Source organism: Podarcis raffonei, chromosome 12 (assembly GCF_027172205.1).
Source record: "Podarcis raffonei isolate rPodRaf1 chromosome 12, rPodRaf1.pri, whole genome shotgun sequence".
NCBI classification, from domain to species: Eukaryota; Metazoa; Chordata; class Lepidosauria; order Squamata; family Lacertidae; genus Podarcis; species Podarcis raffonei.
Window position 1 is genome coordinate 20316874 of NC_070613.1, and position 16935 is coordinate 20333808.

The following is a 16935-nucleotide window of genomic DNA, read 5'->3' on the forward strand; positions in this document are numbered from 1 at the left end:
ATTGCTAAACAACATTACAAGAAGAAGAAGAAGAGTTTGGATTTGATATCCCGCTTTATCACTACCCAAAGGAGTCTCAAAGCGGCTAACAATCTCCTTTCCCTTCCTCCCCCACAACAAACACTCTGTGAGGTGAGTGGGGCTGAGAGACTTCAGAGAAGTGTGACTAGCCCAAGGTCACCCAGCAGCTGCATGTGGAGGAGCGGAGACACGAACCTGGTTCCCCAGATTATGAATCTACCACTCTTAACCACTACACCACACTGGCTCTCCAGTTACACACTGTTACTAAAGCAGTTGCTGAGTCATCAGAACAAAAACACTACAGAAGCACTATCATTTCTCAACTCTGCTGCATTAACTGAATACAAGTCAACCATATTTGCTTGCATCTTATTTTCTGTGTTCCTACACAACTTTCATCACATACTTATAGCGATATTTTTTAATCAAATAACTTAATTAGTCTTGTAATCACCAATATAAAGAACCCAGTTATATGACAGGCCTATCAAATAATCAATTCAATCTCAGTGTAGTGCAAAGGGCTTCACAAGACCCAACGATCAGCAGACTATCAAGTCTTGTGAAGTCTTGCAAAGCTCTCCTCAAGACCAGACAATCAGCAAGCACCTCTGATCAGCAGTGCCTTCAAATCTCATTTTGGCTGAGCCAGACTGTTACTTGCTGCACACCTGATTTGATTGCTGATTCATTGTATTTCAATGCCACTTTCCATTCAAATGAATCCCAAAGCGGCTTAGAAACAGTAAGTAACAGTAACATCCTAGATCATCACAATTACAGCATAAATCATATAATTAATAAAGCATCAGTAAAACAATTGCAATTTGTGGTATACTATTTAACGAACCAGCAACCAAAAAAATAAGCAAAACATCAGAATTACAGCATAAGTCATATTATTTGTTTAACAAAACAGTAAGACATTTATAATTGATAAAACATTAACAAAACTGAAAAAATAAGCGAATGAACATACCTCATGTAGCTTATGTTTTCTAATTTTGAATGCCTATCACATGTAAACTACAATTTTACATTATTTTAGTAAATAGTGTTTGTATTGCAAGAATACATTTCCTAAGATGTGACATCAGGTATAGGGCAAATAGGCATGGCTTGGCCAAAATGGGATTGCAAGTGAAACAGAAAAACCTGGTAGGCCTAATGAGGCCCATAGGCCAGAGGTTCCCTACCCCTGCATTAAGTTATCCAAACTTCTAATTTTATTTTTTACCACCTTATGTAGTATCCAGAAATGCTTTTATGCTATAAATACAATGGTACCTCTAGATGCGAACGGGATCCGTTCTGGAGCCCCGTTCACATCCTGAAGCAAACACACCCTGCATCTGCGCATGCGTGGGTCGCAATTCGCCACTTCCGCGCATGATGTCATTTTGAGCGTCTGCGCATGTGCAAGCGGCGAAACCCGGAAGTAACACATTCTGTTACTTCTGGGTCGCCACGGAGCATAACCTGAAAATGCTCAACCTGAAGCATATTTAACCCGAGGAATGACTGTAAAACAAATGCTCTCTATTGAAAGAATGAGAGCAGCATCTTGAATTCTCTCAAAGTAAGCCAATGCCAAGAACTAGGAGAAAGAACAAAAGCATCCTCTCCAAAAGTTTTGGACCTCACCAAATATAGCCTTCAAATGTATAGGCCAACTTGCACCCTGCATGGCATTTAACTTCCACAACCACAGCTTTATACACTTGGTGGCTGGCCAGTTAATATCGCACATATTAAATGCACAAATGTGCAGACAGTTTAAAAGCTCTCCACCTTGCATGGAGGGCAAAGGTTTGTTCAGACCGCCACCTTCAGAAAGGTAGGGATGCTTGGGTGGGGGCATATTCAGGGTTATTTCAGCTTTACATGCCATACATGGAAAGTAACTCCCACAGAAGTTGCAAGTCAACTGTATATTAGTAATCCAAACCTAAAACAAAGCACTTATTTTAATACTTAGCTTAATAAGCATCCCCTACAGATGATCACAGCAGTTCTGTCACTGTTGCACAGGTAACTTTCTCTTGGTAGAAAAATAGTGAAAGGATACCACTATGTTTTATCAGTGGCCGTAAAGACACCATTTACAGGGCTCAAAATTTGCATTGCTCTGGAAATGTGGGAGCCATAGTAGCACTATGTTTTCCTGTACTGCTGGGTTTTACAAAAATGCCTGAACCATAAATGTCACCTCACCCCGTGAACGCTAACCCAGTTTCCCAAGAGTTGACACCGACATGGAGAGAGGGCACAGCAAGAGCTCTTAATGCTATTCTATACTGAGGGGGTGGGGAGGGAGAATATAGCTCCTACACTACCATAGTAGTGAGAGGAGAGAGACTTTCTGCAGGCAATGGCTTTTCCATCTGCCTTGCCCCACCCCCTCCAGTCCTGGGAGTCTATCAGACCATGACTTTTGAGAGCAGCAGAAGCAGCTGGGGAAAGAGGAGTTCAGGGATATTAAAAAAAAAAAATTGTAAGTTGTGTGTCCTTGTTTCTCAATTTGATCATTTTACATGGTTTTGTATGTTTTGTATTTTATGCATTGTGATTTGTTGTTATTTTTTACTGATTATAGATTAGTAATTCTTTATTGCAATTGGTAGGTGTAAACTGTTTAATTATGTGCTGATGTTTAATTTTACTGTTTACTATTGGATTCTATTGGATTACTGAATACTGCTTTATTTGCTATAAATTGTTGTTGTTTTTTTATAAATTGTTAATTTAAAAGTTACTGTGACTTTTTATATTGGATTAGATTGTTACTATTCATGTTTGATGTTTTATTATTATTTTTATGTGTATTGGAAGCTACCCAGAGTGGCTGGGACAACCCAGCCAGATCGGCGGGGTATATATGCATGTATGTATGCATGTATGGATAATTAAATAATTGTAATGCTTCTCTCTTCAGGATGGAGACTCCACTTAAACAGTTGTTTAGAAAACACAGTATATTTCTCACAGCAGCATGGGCTTGTTCTTCCCTCTGGCTGTGTACATACATGCTTATAAGTGCAGGGTAAAGATTAAGGTTGGGAGGAACTTCAACAGGGAACAGGCAAGGAAACGAAAAGATTCCCCTGAATTATATATAAGAGATATGCTTGGCACAGGTACCCTTGGTAAAGCAAAGGCAACAAATTTTTGCCAAGCATCTTCTAGATAAGAAATACAAGAAAGGAAGAATGCAAGTTTCTTTCCCAAGCAGTACTACATCTAGTCAAGTAGAAAAATAAGTAACATTTTAGTATTATGCTACCACTTCCTACTTTCAACCATCTTACTCTGTACCAAGTTCTGCCTCACATGCATCTGCTGAAGCATTTCACCTTACCAGAACCCAGTAACATAACTTCCAATTCATGAATGGGATGATTTCACCAACTTCTTAATGCTGGTCGCATGGCTCACTGATATGTGTTAGATGTACAAGGCAGGAAAACATTCTCAGAATGTTTATTATTTATATTACTGAACCATGCACACAAGGCTGCTTAAACATAATACAGAGATAAAATAATCACTGGCAGCCACAATAAAGTATAGCAAAACCACAGCAGAGCATTTAAAAATAGCAGCAAAACACTTGATAAAGTCAGAATCTTACAAAAACTTGCTTAAAATAATCTTCACTGCCCACTGAAAGGGGTGCGGTGAGGCTTTTTGCCAACACCACATTTTCCTGGGTCCTCATGTAACCTATTTCAGACAGCAGCAGAACCAAAAGAAATCTATGAAGTGGTGTTAAAGTCCCAAGCAGGTTCATATGGAAGAATGTGATTCCCAATATAGTCTGGTCCCACATTATTTGGGGATTTTTAAAAGATCAAAGTCAGCACCTTAAATTGAACCTGAAAGCAATATAAACAAGCACTCTGTCAGAATCTGGGCAGCCACATTGTGAACCAACAGTAGCTTTCAGACTATACTCAATGGCAGCTCCATGTAGAGTGCATTGTAATAATTCAACAGGGTGCTGACAAGAGCATGAATGATTGACACTAGGTCTAATTTCTCCTGGAAATGACACAGTCTGCATTCAAGACAGAATCAGTAAAGATCACTCGTGGTCATTGCCTGCACCTTAGCATCCAGCACATATCTGAGCCTAAGAGAACTCCTAAACTTCAAATGCGATGCTTCAATGGGACTGAAAGCACCTCCAGAACAGACAGAATACCTAATCCATGATTATTTCATCTTGTCCAGATTGTCAAGTTTGTTCACCCTCATCTAGGCCAAAACAGCTGCCTGTCTACAATTCAGTATTTCCATTGCCTCCCTGAGTTTAGAAATTAGAAAAGAGATTAAGAGCCAAGTATCATCTGCATACTAATGACACTTTAGCTCAAATTTCTGGAAAGCATCTTCCATCTGTTTCATGTAGATGTTAAAACAGGGAAGACAGGCTGAAATACTGTGGCATCCCACAGGCCAATGGTCATGTTAGCAGTCTCCCAGCATGATGTTCTGGAGCACACACTTCAGAACAGGACTCCCCACTCCTAACCTGGAGAAATAACCCAGAAGGATACAATGGCTGATGGCATCAAAAGCTACCAAGAGGCCAAAGGAATTAACAGGGATACACTTCCCAGGGGTTCTGGGGAGGGGTATATGGGGCATTATGTGAGAGATAATACCTCTTGTAGGGGACACGTCATCCTCCTTCTGGAGTGTCTACCTTTGGTTCCCACCTGGCACTCAACTCTCACCTCTGGCTCCTATAAGCTGTCAGCATGTGGCAGTGGCCACACCCCAGGAAACTGCTTCAACAGGCCAGCTAAGCCAGGTAAACGAGGGACTTCTCCTGCATGCAAAGATAGGCTCCAGTGGATTGAGCGGATGAGACCAATAGTGGGTCCTACAGTCAAGAAGGAAGTTTCTGCAAGTGCTGCAGAGGGAAGTGAGGGGCAGGTGGGACTTGTCAACCTAGGAAGGTAGTCCACCCAGGAGAAGGAAAACTCTGATCCTAAACCTCTGCTGCTTTGTGAGATATCTTTGGAAGAAGAAAAGGCTAAGGAATAAATCATACACAAATCTGGAGTGAAGTCCCTAAAACAGCTGGATTGCACCTTGTACACCACCTCCTAGCAACCCCTGCAGCCAAGCTGGTGCCAAACATATTGCTTTAATTCCTTTAGACCACATCAGGGGTTCTGTCTTCTGGATAGCCCAGGACCTCCTCCATACACACTGCCCAGGCTTGTGCCCCTAGGTCACTTCTGTGTGGTCTGACAACAACCCCGGAGGTACACTCCATTGTCTCGAGACAGACAAATGCCAACTCCCCGCCCCCCATTTTATCACCCAGTAAACAACCACCACCAAGGCAACCAAGCAGTTTCAGTTCCAAAACCAAGCCTGGAAACCAGACTGGAAAGGATCCCAATTATCAGTTTCACCCAAGAAAACCTAGTGCAATATTGTCATCACATGTTCATCACCTTAACCAGGTAAGGAAAATTCAATACATGATGGACCAAAGGTACATAGGAATTTACTGGTAGATTTCTGGCAATCTGAAGTAGACAATTAGGAGTCAAATCATTGCTAAGCAATGGCAACAAAATGACAACACATGCCACAATTATACTGATAACATGAAGAAAAAGCATGTGGAGGGGAGTAAATTATGTGTTAAGATGGTTTTTCACTGCAGCCTCCTTCAGGGTCATTATAACTTCTCCCTCTAACAATAAAGGATTTACTATCTTATCTGAACCAACTGCCTGACAGATTTAATAAGCCAGGAAGGTTAAGGATCAAGAGTGCATGTGGTAGCTCTCATCTTTCCAAATAACTTGTCCATATCCTCAAGTTGCACAAGCTGAAAAGTACCCAACAAGACCAACCAGAGAACACTTTTGTGACCAGCACTCCTGAAATAGCCACTGAATCAAAGTGTGATTATTTGTACTGTTTATTGCAAACTTGGCACAGCCAGACTTCTTCGCCCTGCTGGCAAGATTGCAACAGACCTTTTGCCACACAGGACAACTCCTCTAGACAACATAAAGCAGACACAATAGTGTCAGAGATATAGCATGTTATTTGCCATCAGTTTCTTACAAATTTAATCTGTTCTCCATAATTTGCTCTCTAGCCAACAACGTGCTTATTTCTTCACTTTCAAATCCTCAGAATACCGAGATGAATAGGGTTTATAATACAAAAGAGGGCATCTACAAACCATGATTTCCTATGGTTTAACCAAGAGCACCAAGAACATTAGGAAAACCCCAAAATATGTCAGAAAGCAACCAAATCCGTAAAACTCACGGGGAAGGCCATCTTAATAGCCCCCACCGCCATCAGAAGGAGGTAGAGGCTTAAACTTATTCAAGTTCACGAGAAAGGAATGAACTGCAGTTCCAGATTTTTGCTCATCTCTGTTCTAGCTTCTAAAATAGGCAAGGCCCTTGCTTTAAAAATTATTCCAGTTTAGACAGCAAAAATTGTAGATCTGTCTAGCTGTATATTTCTTTATTGTCTATGTCCAACTATTCTACTATTAAAGGCTCACTCTCATGCAAATTTACCTTGAATTAGTACATTCAACATGGTGGGACTTACTTTAAGGTAAACATGCATAAGATTGTACTGCTGAATCTGCATGTCTATGCACATTTACATTAATGTATACTCCTAACTCAGCAGGTATTATTTTTATGAAAACCAACACATAGGAGAGATAGAACCCAAGCCAATTAAAATGTCTTTATTCAATATCTGGATTTTAATCACAACTTAATTTGTTTAAATGCAAAACTAAGCAAAATTATTACAGGTACAGCAAGCAACATGTTCTGCCAATCTTTTGTTAATTTTATTCCCCCAATCCATGGCCAAACACCCATGCTTCTGAATGGCATGATAGGAGGATGGCCACAGATGCCAACAGTATAGTTTTTAGGCCTCCTGTTAGGCTGGTGAATGTTGCACCACACCCCTATGTTTCAGGTCCTCTTTAATATCTACCTCTGTACTGCCATTCCCTTTCTCTTGCACAAGCTCCCTCCCAAACACAGAAAGATGTCTGTTTTTAAGTTCTTTCTTTTGCCACTACTAGGGCTCAGCTAAATGGCACAACCTCCAAATATGCTGTTGACAATGAATGACATGTTTTGGACACAACATTAAATGATGGCTTGTTGAAACAAATCAGAATCAAACTGGTTTATGATTTGTAACAAAACCATGTTTAATCAGTGTTTCCCCAGTTCAGACATGATGTAGTGCAGTTAGCTTAAAACAGGAAACAGATGCTTCCAATCTCCTTCTCATAGCAATGCTGGAAGAGGGGTGAATTTGTGAGCTTGCAATTTGCTTCTGCTAGTTTATGTAGCACTTAGCATTATGTCCAAAACAACTGTTTATTTTGAGGGCCTGTCTCTTGCTGTCCAGTTAAAATGTCAAGTTCACCCTTCACCCTAGATTCAATGTATGGGCTACTAACTGCCTCTGTCTACTAAGAGCAGGGTACAGCTCCCTCCTGATCCAACACAAATGCACACATTGCTAACAGCCTCCATCACCTGGCTGTGCTAGCAATCCAATCCTATGCAGATTAGGTGCACCTAAAGTCACAGTTCCCAACAGAATTAAAAGCATAAAAAAAATCAAACATTAAAAACCTCCCTAAACAGGGCTGCCTTCAGATGTCTTCTAAAAGTCAGACAGTTGTTTATTTCCTTGACATCTGATGGGAGGGCATTCAACAGGACGGGTGCCACTACCAAGAAGGCCCTCTGCCTGGTTCCCTGTAACCTCACAGGGAGGGAACCACCAGAAGGCCCTCAGAGCTGGACATCAGTGTCCGGGCTGAAGGGTGGGGATGGAGATGCTCCTTCACGTATACTAGGCCAAGGCCATTTAGGGCTTTAAAGGTCAGTACCAACACTTTAAATTGTTCTCGGAAACGTACTGGGAGCCAATCTAGGTCTTTCAGGACCGGTGTGATATGGTCTTGCTGGCTACTCCCAGTCATCAGTATTGCTGCCACATTCTGGATTAGCTGCAGTTTCCGAGTCACCTTCAAAGGTAGCCCAACGTTGCAGTAGTGCAAGTGGGAGATAACTAAAGCATGCACCACTCTGGCAAGACAGTCTGTCTAATTCTGCATGGAATCAGGCTGCAAGTTTCACAAAGCATTGTTTCCTTGTTAAGGAGATGTGGGTAGTTCTAATTTACGAAACCGAAAATGTTGCTGGTAAGTGCCTTAGTTCAAGCCTGGATAGATCTCACAACTAAATACCAGTAAGAAGTCACACGTGGGAACTTAACCTGCCTGTCCAACTGTATTCCCAAATAACCATCTTTTCCCATCCATTTTCTCCAATGGGGGGGAGGGGCGGGGAGAGTGTCTGGCAGCTGTATTTTGTTCTAAGTGAAGTCTCTGGTTTTCAAAGGCAACTCCACATAGACAGCATTACAGTAATCTAGTCTGGAAGTAACCAAACTATGCTATGAGTAACTAATACCAGGCCAACCTTCTTTAGGAACTCATGCTAGTGAACAAGCTGTAGCTAGGGAAAGGCACCCCTGATAGCCACTGCTACCTGTGCATCCAAGGAAAACACTAAGTTAGAGAGTATCCAAAATCTGTACACGAGCTGCTTCAGAGGGACCACAGCTCTGCCCACAACAAGCTGCCTATTCTGATACTGCAGGAACCCATGATCACCAGCATCCTGTCTTCCCTGTGTTTAATTAAAATCATACACACTCTACTTTACAGCTGTTCAGCAACTCAAGTGCTAGACACAAGTATTTTTATAAGCAGAAGTTTTGATTGCACAGGCAAACCTTGTCTGTTTTTCAGTTATTCTTCAATATAACAATTCAGAAAGAAGAGTTAGTGAAAATCAATAAAAATTTTAAGGGGGAAAAAACGTTTCAGAAAGGGATAATTTCAAGACCATTTCTGTAGTAGGGCACAAAATGCTTCTGCTCTTGCACTGGGATGGGTCAAAGTTTTTGGAAAGGGTCTAGATGTCCATTTGCAGGACAAAGAATATTATGTCCTTTTTATTGTAAGTCAAATATGTTCTCCATTATATTGAGATGCACATTATAGATCATTGCAAAATGGCAGCTAGCACCAGAGGTAATAAAACATATGCTATATGAAATACTGAGAAAAAACAGAACCGCAATGGAACCATTCTGCAAATCTGCTAGGCATAGTAATACACTGGATTAGTTGAACAATAAGTGAAAGAAGTTTTGGAAATTGAGGCCATGATTTACCAGATACAGATGAGATTTCATTGAACCATTTCCAACATATATAGAAGTGATTTTACTACTAGTAATTAAAGAACTGTGAGATGGCAAATTTCTTAATTAAAATCAAACCAACCATCTTCGTTTTCAAAAAAGTCAGACAAACCAACACGAACTTTTTACTACCGAGACTAAGCAAAATAAACACACAGTTTTTATACAGTTACAGTCCACTATGATCCTATTACTTTAAACATATGGGGACAGTCCTGGAAGCCAATTAGTTGAATTTCAATTTGGTTTTGAGCCTTAAAATCCACACAAGATGGTCCAGGAAAGCTTAGGGAACACCTTTTATAATATGAGACTTCTCCGGGATCAAGCCTGTAAACATCCTAACCAGATTCCTATTTTATATATATTGATCTCTCTGTGTGTTTAATAACTGGTAGGTTTAATGATGGTTTGGACATTGTAATAGTTTTTACTATTAACCCTGTTTAATCTCTGGAAGCTGTCTATTTTAATTTTATAGAAAAGCAATACATCCCTACTTCTATCTTGTATAACTTCTGGAGTTGGCAAAAAAATGGCACAGATCAATGTTTTGCCAAAACAACAAATTGGCAGCTCTTCTTTTAGGGAATGCTTTCTAAGGGATATTATTTGAAATTGTCCTTAAGTTTATTTAATACTCATACTCTTTTTGCACTGGAGAAGAAAATACTGCTGCTGATCCAAAAACATTGAAGAATGTGCAGCTATATCCACTGCTGTACTTGCCTATATGACCTAAAATGTGATTAGCAGCAACCACTCTAAAAGTGCTCATCACCAGAATGCTTCTCTCTAAACAAGTGCTCTTTCACTGCTTTTCTCTCTAAACAAGTGATCAGTCACCATCATATTTGATGGACCAGTAACAATCATTAGTTAGTGCAACAGCACTGTATCCAACACATGTGCCTGCCAGATACAAGGTTTGCACATAGAAGCTTGTTTTTACTCGTGGATCAATACACACACACACACACACACACAAAACTTTACGATATTCAACAGCTACGCATCATTTTCAATATAAATGTTAAGAGTTTTAAAACATGAGATTAAAAACCAAACTTGGCATGAGCATAAACTGATTCTGCTCTTGCATTGGGGTGAGGGTCAAAACCACATTCCAATAACAGCCCTCCATACATTTTGGGCTGTTGCTCTAGGATGGGCCTCTGAACTTTGTTAGAGGCTTTTTATGTGTATGGATGGCTGCTGCTTGAAAGGAGTCCTAAATTTCCCATGCATATACAGTGGTACCTCGGGTTAAGAATTTAATTCATTCCAGAGGTCCGTTCTTAACCTGAAACTGTTCTTAACCTGAAGCACCACTTTAGCTAATGGGGCCTCCCGCTGCTGCCGCGCCGAGGGAGCACGATTTCTGTTCTCATTCTGAAGCAAAGTTCTTAAGTCGAGGTACTATTTCTGGGTTAGCGGAGTCTGTAACCTGAAGCGCCTGTAACCCAAGGTACCACTGTACAGATAACTTGAACCTGGAATCTTGCCTTGGAACAAATTATAAAGATTTTCAAGAGGTCTACATCATTTTCCAAGCTTAAGCAAAAATGTTAAGTTCAATGGCATTGAGGTTTAATATTTCCACATTAATAATTTGTGCAGTAAGAGGGGGAGGGAAGCTAGGCTGAGAATATTAGCTGTGTCATAAACTGAATCTTGAGTTTGAGAACTCTCTAATTCTAAAAGTTTAGCTTACAGAAGGGCAATCTCTATGATTCAAACTTTTTAGTCACTAAGTGACAATAGCTACAAAACTAAATTTGCCCAGCAGAATTAACTTACCTGATTTACAGAAAGCAAATGCTACATCTATTTTCCTGGCAGAATAATAATAATACAAATAGCCCAACAAGTATTAATTTTGTCTATTTTGTTTGGTCTGTGTTTATTGGCAATTATGTCAATATGAATCTATGAAGATTACATTTGTCTTTGTTTTATAATTTTATTAATACTTGATATTTAGTTTTCAATAATTTTTAAAGGATGGATTTAACTGAAGACAATGTATTTTTCTTTATATGTTTATATAATTCCTTTTAAAAATTAATTCAACTAAAGCCAAAATTGAAAAATGTCTGACAGCTAAATCCTAAACATGTCTACTCTTACAAATATGTTCTAACAAGTTCAATGGATATAAAATTAGACTTAATTCATTAAAGTGCAAATGAAGATCAGAACAGCCATGTTAAACAACTTAACATTTCAAAGGATGACTTCCAGATTTATCAAACTTCCCTGCCTACTATTATACCTACCATTCTGTTCTAAATAAATTGTGTTAGGAATTATGAAAAATTAAATCTAGCGTTCAGCCTGGACACTGAGATTCAGCTCCGAGGGCCTTCTGGCAGTTCCCTCACTGCAAAAAGTAAGGTAACAAGGAACCAGGAAGAGGGCCTTCTCAATAGTCACACCAGCCCTGGGGAACGCCCTCCCATCAGATGCCAAGGAAATAAACAACTATCTTACTTTTAGAAGACATCTGAAGGTAGCACTGCACATGTATAGGGAAGTTTTTAATGTTTAATGTCTTAATGTTTTTGTCTTAGTGTTTTAATTTGTTGGAAGCTGCAGAGTGGCCGGGGTAACCCAGTCAGGTGGGTGGTAAGCAAGCAAACAGACAAACAAATTAAATAATTATCATCATCATCAGGAAGCTAATCCACTAGGAAACCGCCCCATGATCAGGCATTCAATTAGTGTCTCTTGTGGTTTTTATATCACACAGAATTTTCAGGGACCCCACAAAGGTCTCCAAGAGGCAGTAACATCAAAGTCCTGCTTTTTTACACCCAACATGGTCACATACAAAGCTTCACACTCATTCCTGTCAATGAGGAAACATGCAAGAGCCCACTTGGGTACTACTGCACAACCAAATGGATCAATATACTTCTGGAGTGGCTGTTCAACCTAACACTTCTGCTACCTTCCCCCAATTTTCATATACCCACCTACCCAGTACAGTACGTTCCTTCCAAGTTCTAGCCAAGGAAAGGCATTTTCAAGAAAGACGTGCCCCTGCTCCAGGTACAAAGTGATCATACCAGTATCTCGTTTCAAAATGGGGTTCAACATTAAGAGCAAGCCCTTTGAATTGTAAGCAACTGAAGTTTAGGCCTCACATTATTTTCTGGAAAGGATGAATACCCCCAAGATTAAATTTATTCTACTATTTTTTAAATTAAATCACACATTTACTACCTTTGAGTTTACTTCCAAGCAAATTGGTCAAGATGATCTGTATTAATTTCTACATGGACTATGGGAGCAAGATGATTCCCATGGTGGTACTATATACAATGGTGACTGCCCACTGATTGAAGGGATCCATCGGCAGAGCAGGGAGGGAAGTAATTTTTGGTGATCCTCCTAAATCTGCTCCAGAGAGTTACTCAACTCCCTAAAAACTGGCTCCCTCCCCATTCTACTGATGCTAGTAAAGTCACAATTGCATACTATCCTTTAAAAATGAAGCTCCCCACAGAAGCATTCTTGACGGACAGATAATCTGACACGGTACTAAGATATTGGCAAATATAACACATTACCTTATATTTTAATACTGCTACCCCTATTTTCTAACCAAAGATGAACAAGTCACTGATATTGTGAATGAAGAATCCATGCAAGTCTAAACATCTAATACCTTGAAGCATGGATCCGTGACACAGGTGCATTTAAAAGGTAAATACTGGAGATGTGCATCATCTCTGTGTACCTCCAAAATTATGAGTCAAAAAGGGGTGATTTGTGTGAGCTTTTCATAGTCCCAAGTCAAATTGCACTGTTAAGACATTTTGAGTCAGATGACGGACTCCCTAAAGTCTCAACTCACTTTGTGGACTCAGTTGCCCTTAAAGCACTGCATTTTTAAAGTGCATGTTATTGTTATTATTATTTTAAGTACAGTGGCACCTCGAGTTACAAACGCTTCAGGTTACAAACTCCGCTAACCTGGAAGAGTTACCTCAAGTTGAGAACTTTGTCCTAGGATGAGAATGGAACTCGTGTGCCAGTGGCGCAGCAGTAGCAAGAGGCCCCATTAGCAAAAGCACGCCCCTAGTTAAGAACAGCTTCAGGTTAAGAATGGACCTCTGGAACGAATTAAGTTCATAACTAGAGGTACCACTGTAAAGCCAAGCTGACTAGAGAAACACACTAAGCTCAGATGGGGAGGGAGCAGGAGGGCAAGGAGAATCTTTCAATTTGAAGAAGAGGTCTAGATTTTAATCACAATTAATTATTTTCCGGAGCACACCAATTTGGGGGGGAAATGTTCAAGAAAACATTAAAAACTGCTGCTCATTTCAATCTATGCTGTTTATTTTAACCTATGCTATTCCCCCCCCCCCATGCCAACACCCCTTCTCTATGCAAGTCAATGGTGATATGTCACAAAAAGAAAAGGCTATATCCCCAAAAATCATTGATGGGGGCAGAAGCCTACCCCAAATCTACCAATGACCCTAGCTGTAATAAAATCCTTTCAGGGCGATATTTTACCCACTCCAGTCTTTCCTGGGGGTGTTTCTCCACCACAGCTACCATGTTATGATTCCTACCACAACCACCCCAAAATAGTAAAAATCATGGCTTTGAAGGGGAATTACTGCAGCTGAAATTTGGCAATTTCACCCCCACCAAAGCAAATTGCAACCACACCTTGCAGAAAATAACAGGATTTTTTCTTTTAACAAACTTTTAAAATTCCCGGATGCATCTGCCTCTAAATTGGCAGGCTTAATCCACTCTGGATCCACTCTTCAAAGTGTTTTAGAGAGTATCTTAGAGGGTATAATAGTCAATTTAACCTACAAGTAGGAATGAACATATGAGCAGCAGATAACATTAAATAAAGGAAGATTTGAGACGAAATTGGGTGGAATAATAGATTATGCAGCCGACAAAAGACTACCTAGAATGCCATGGAGAGATGGACTGGGAAGTCCGAGGACAAGAGAATGATGAATATTGTATGATGTATTTATAAGTTGTAAAAATGCATTAAAAAATACAAAAAATCCACTCTGGAGGGGCTGCTGTGCCTGAAAACCCCATCCACTTCTGTGAAGGGGGAGGTGGTTATGGACATTTTTTGATTCTCCATAATAGTTAATAGAAAGAAAAGAGCTGGATTTTTTTATCATATCCAATTTAGTTCTGAGTAACAGAACTGGCCACTTCTCAAAGCTACAGATACAAGTTGAATTTTGTGGCAGTTGCACACCTCTAGTAAAAACTACTAAAGGCCCATTACTCTACTATAGTGTGGCAGAAAAGCATCACAGGCCTGTAGGCAGATGCTGTCTTTACCAGATCAGCAGCTTCATCACTGCTATTCCAGTACTGGAGGAAAGTCCTAACACTACCCATGAACATCACATGAAAACCTCGGGAACAGGGAGCAAGGGGCAAGGAGAAGGTGGGGACATGGGACATACACAATCCCATACAGTTTCAGAAGCAGCCCCATTCATCTAGCATTAGTGAGAATCTCCAGTGGAGTATTGGAACGAGACTTTCTCTTTTTAGAATCAGACTTCTTGAGATGTAATTACACTTCATGCAAGATGGCACTGTAGTTGTCCATTCATCACAACAGCTTTAGATAAGAACAGGATTTGGGCTGTCAATTACAACCTTCAAAGTGCAGTGGCGAATATGAAATATAACAGAACCTGAAAAGTTTCTTCTTCTATAGCACTAGGGTGCAGTCATTATCAGAGCTTTTAACTACAACAATATGATAGTTGTGTGACAGTAAGGATACCTAACATGATAATTTGTCAAAAACAAAAACCTCCTCACTGTCCCAAGAAACTTAAATGCTGATTTGTAATAGCCTTAGCATGAAAGAAAATGCTTCATGGAATTACTGTTATTTCTATTCTTACAAATCTCAAATAACCACATAATAGGTTTTATTACAATAACATGGTATATAAATTTTGTTTAATAAAACCAAGACTCAAGAACTGTGTTAACTCACTGCATTAAGAATTTGTTTTATATGTTGTTTACTTCACTAATTGTTCACTTTATTTTATTCATAACATTTGTATCCCTATCTTTCGACATATAGCTCTTTTCAGAGTACTTATGGTAAACCCCATTATCTTCATAATTTCCCTGAATGCAAGGTTTGGCTGGGTGAGATGTGTAGCTTCCCAAGACCATCCAGCAAGCTTTAAGCTTGAGTAAGGGTATCTGAAGCCAGATACCTCCAATACAGGGCCATTACACTACACTGTCTCTCTTGTAAACTGTACTTATCGGGAAGAACAAATTTTATATGAGGCACATGAAGGCCTGCCTACCAAAAGACACAGTATCATTTCCTTCAAACGCCACCATGCTAGATTGCACTGGTGGGCAGTTTCTACAAAAAGCCCAGGTTTATGAAGCCGTCCTGACTAGACAACAAAAGCAGCCAGGTCTAAAGCCCCCTAACACAGGGATACGGAACCTGTGGCAGTGTTGTGAATGAACTGAAATAATGGTGAGGTAAATTCTTCACCTCAATGAATGCGCTTTGTTTTGGTGCAAGATTTATTTCGATTACTAGCAGTATTTTGAATACAAATCAGTTAAAGTTTAACTCACCACCATCCCTTTCTCTAACTCTGTGAGTATGCATGCTTTTAGCTTTACTGTGTCCAGTGTTGTCACCATACTTGTTTTCAGGGCTATCAGATCGCCGCAACATTTTATTTGGTGGTGAAGGGTCTGTGGTGTCTCGCATCTTGTCATGCCGGTGATCACCACCACTGGGGTGACTCTTTGATGAGTATTTAAGAGCCTGAAAGAAATAACAAGTACAGATTTCTCAAGCTGTGTTTTGAAATATCTTTTTTAAAAGCAGTTTGCCATGCAGCATGCAGAAGCTGCTGTCCAAAATAAATCAAGCCTAGAAATCCTCTTAAGTCATGGAACTAGTTTCACAATTGTCTAGATCCTAACTAGTGCTATGTCATTTTACAAACTTAATAGCACGTAATTCTGGGTTTTTCAACCCTACTTCCAATTTATTACAAACATTCTATTTCCAATACAGTATTGGGATTTATTCATAGTAGTACAATTAACACGATGCCTATCTTCAACCAAGTCAAGCTTCTTTTTGATGTGCTACATCATAACTATGTATATTCCATTGTGTTTAATGGGAGACTATTCTCAAATAAGTCTTAAGTACCACCTTGGCTGAAACACCTTGGACTATGCACACTGTCCAACAGAATTATTTCATCTGCAGGATGTTTTTATTTATTTACTAAATGGAGAATACCTTTTACCATATACAGATGACACTGAAAAATCTTTAGGGCATTTGATACCAGTTTCAATAACACATCCTCTCCATTTCCCCCCTTAAAAATATATCCCACACAATCTAACCAAATAGTCAACGTTAACCAGTAGTACCACTCATCTATGAACTGAGATTAATTGTTACGCACTTTAAAGAGCGGAGAGATTTCTGGCAAAAGAATCAAAAGGGCTTGATAGATTTTGTAGTAGTACGAGTGGAATGTGCAGCTCTGTAGCATCCACACCACCTTGTGTTATACTAAACAC

At 39.8% G+C, this 16935-nt stretch overlaps 1 protein-coding gene across 4 annotated transcripts in view; it reads right to left on the minus strand.

Annotated features, from left to right (window-relative positions):
* Window positions 1-16935, minus strand: part of WAC (WW domain containing adaptor with coiled-coil) — a 45873-nt gene that overhangs the window by 27448 nt on the left and 1490 nt on the right. For all 4 annotated transcript variants that reach the window (XR_008333025.1, XM_053410594.1, XM_053410593.1 and 1 more), the window contains exon 3: window positions 15961-16156. Coding sequence is in view for 3 of the 4 variants with exons in the window: in XM_053410595.1 (XP_053266570.1) it covers window positions 15961-16156 (196 nt within the window). In the remaining variant the exon portion in view is untranslated. The remainder of the gene's footprint in view (window positions 1-15960; window positions 16157-16935) is intronic.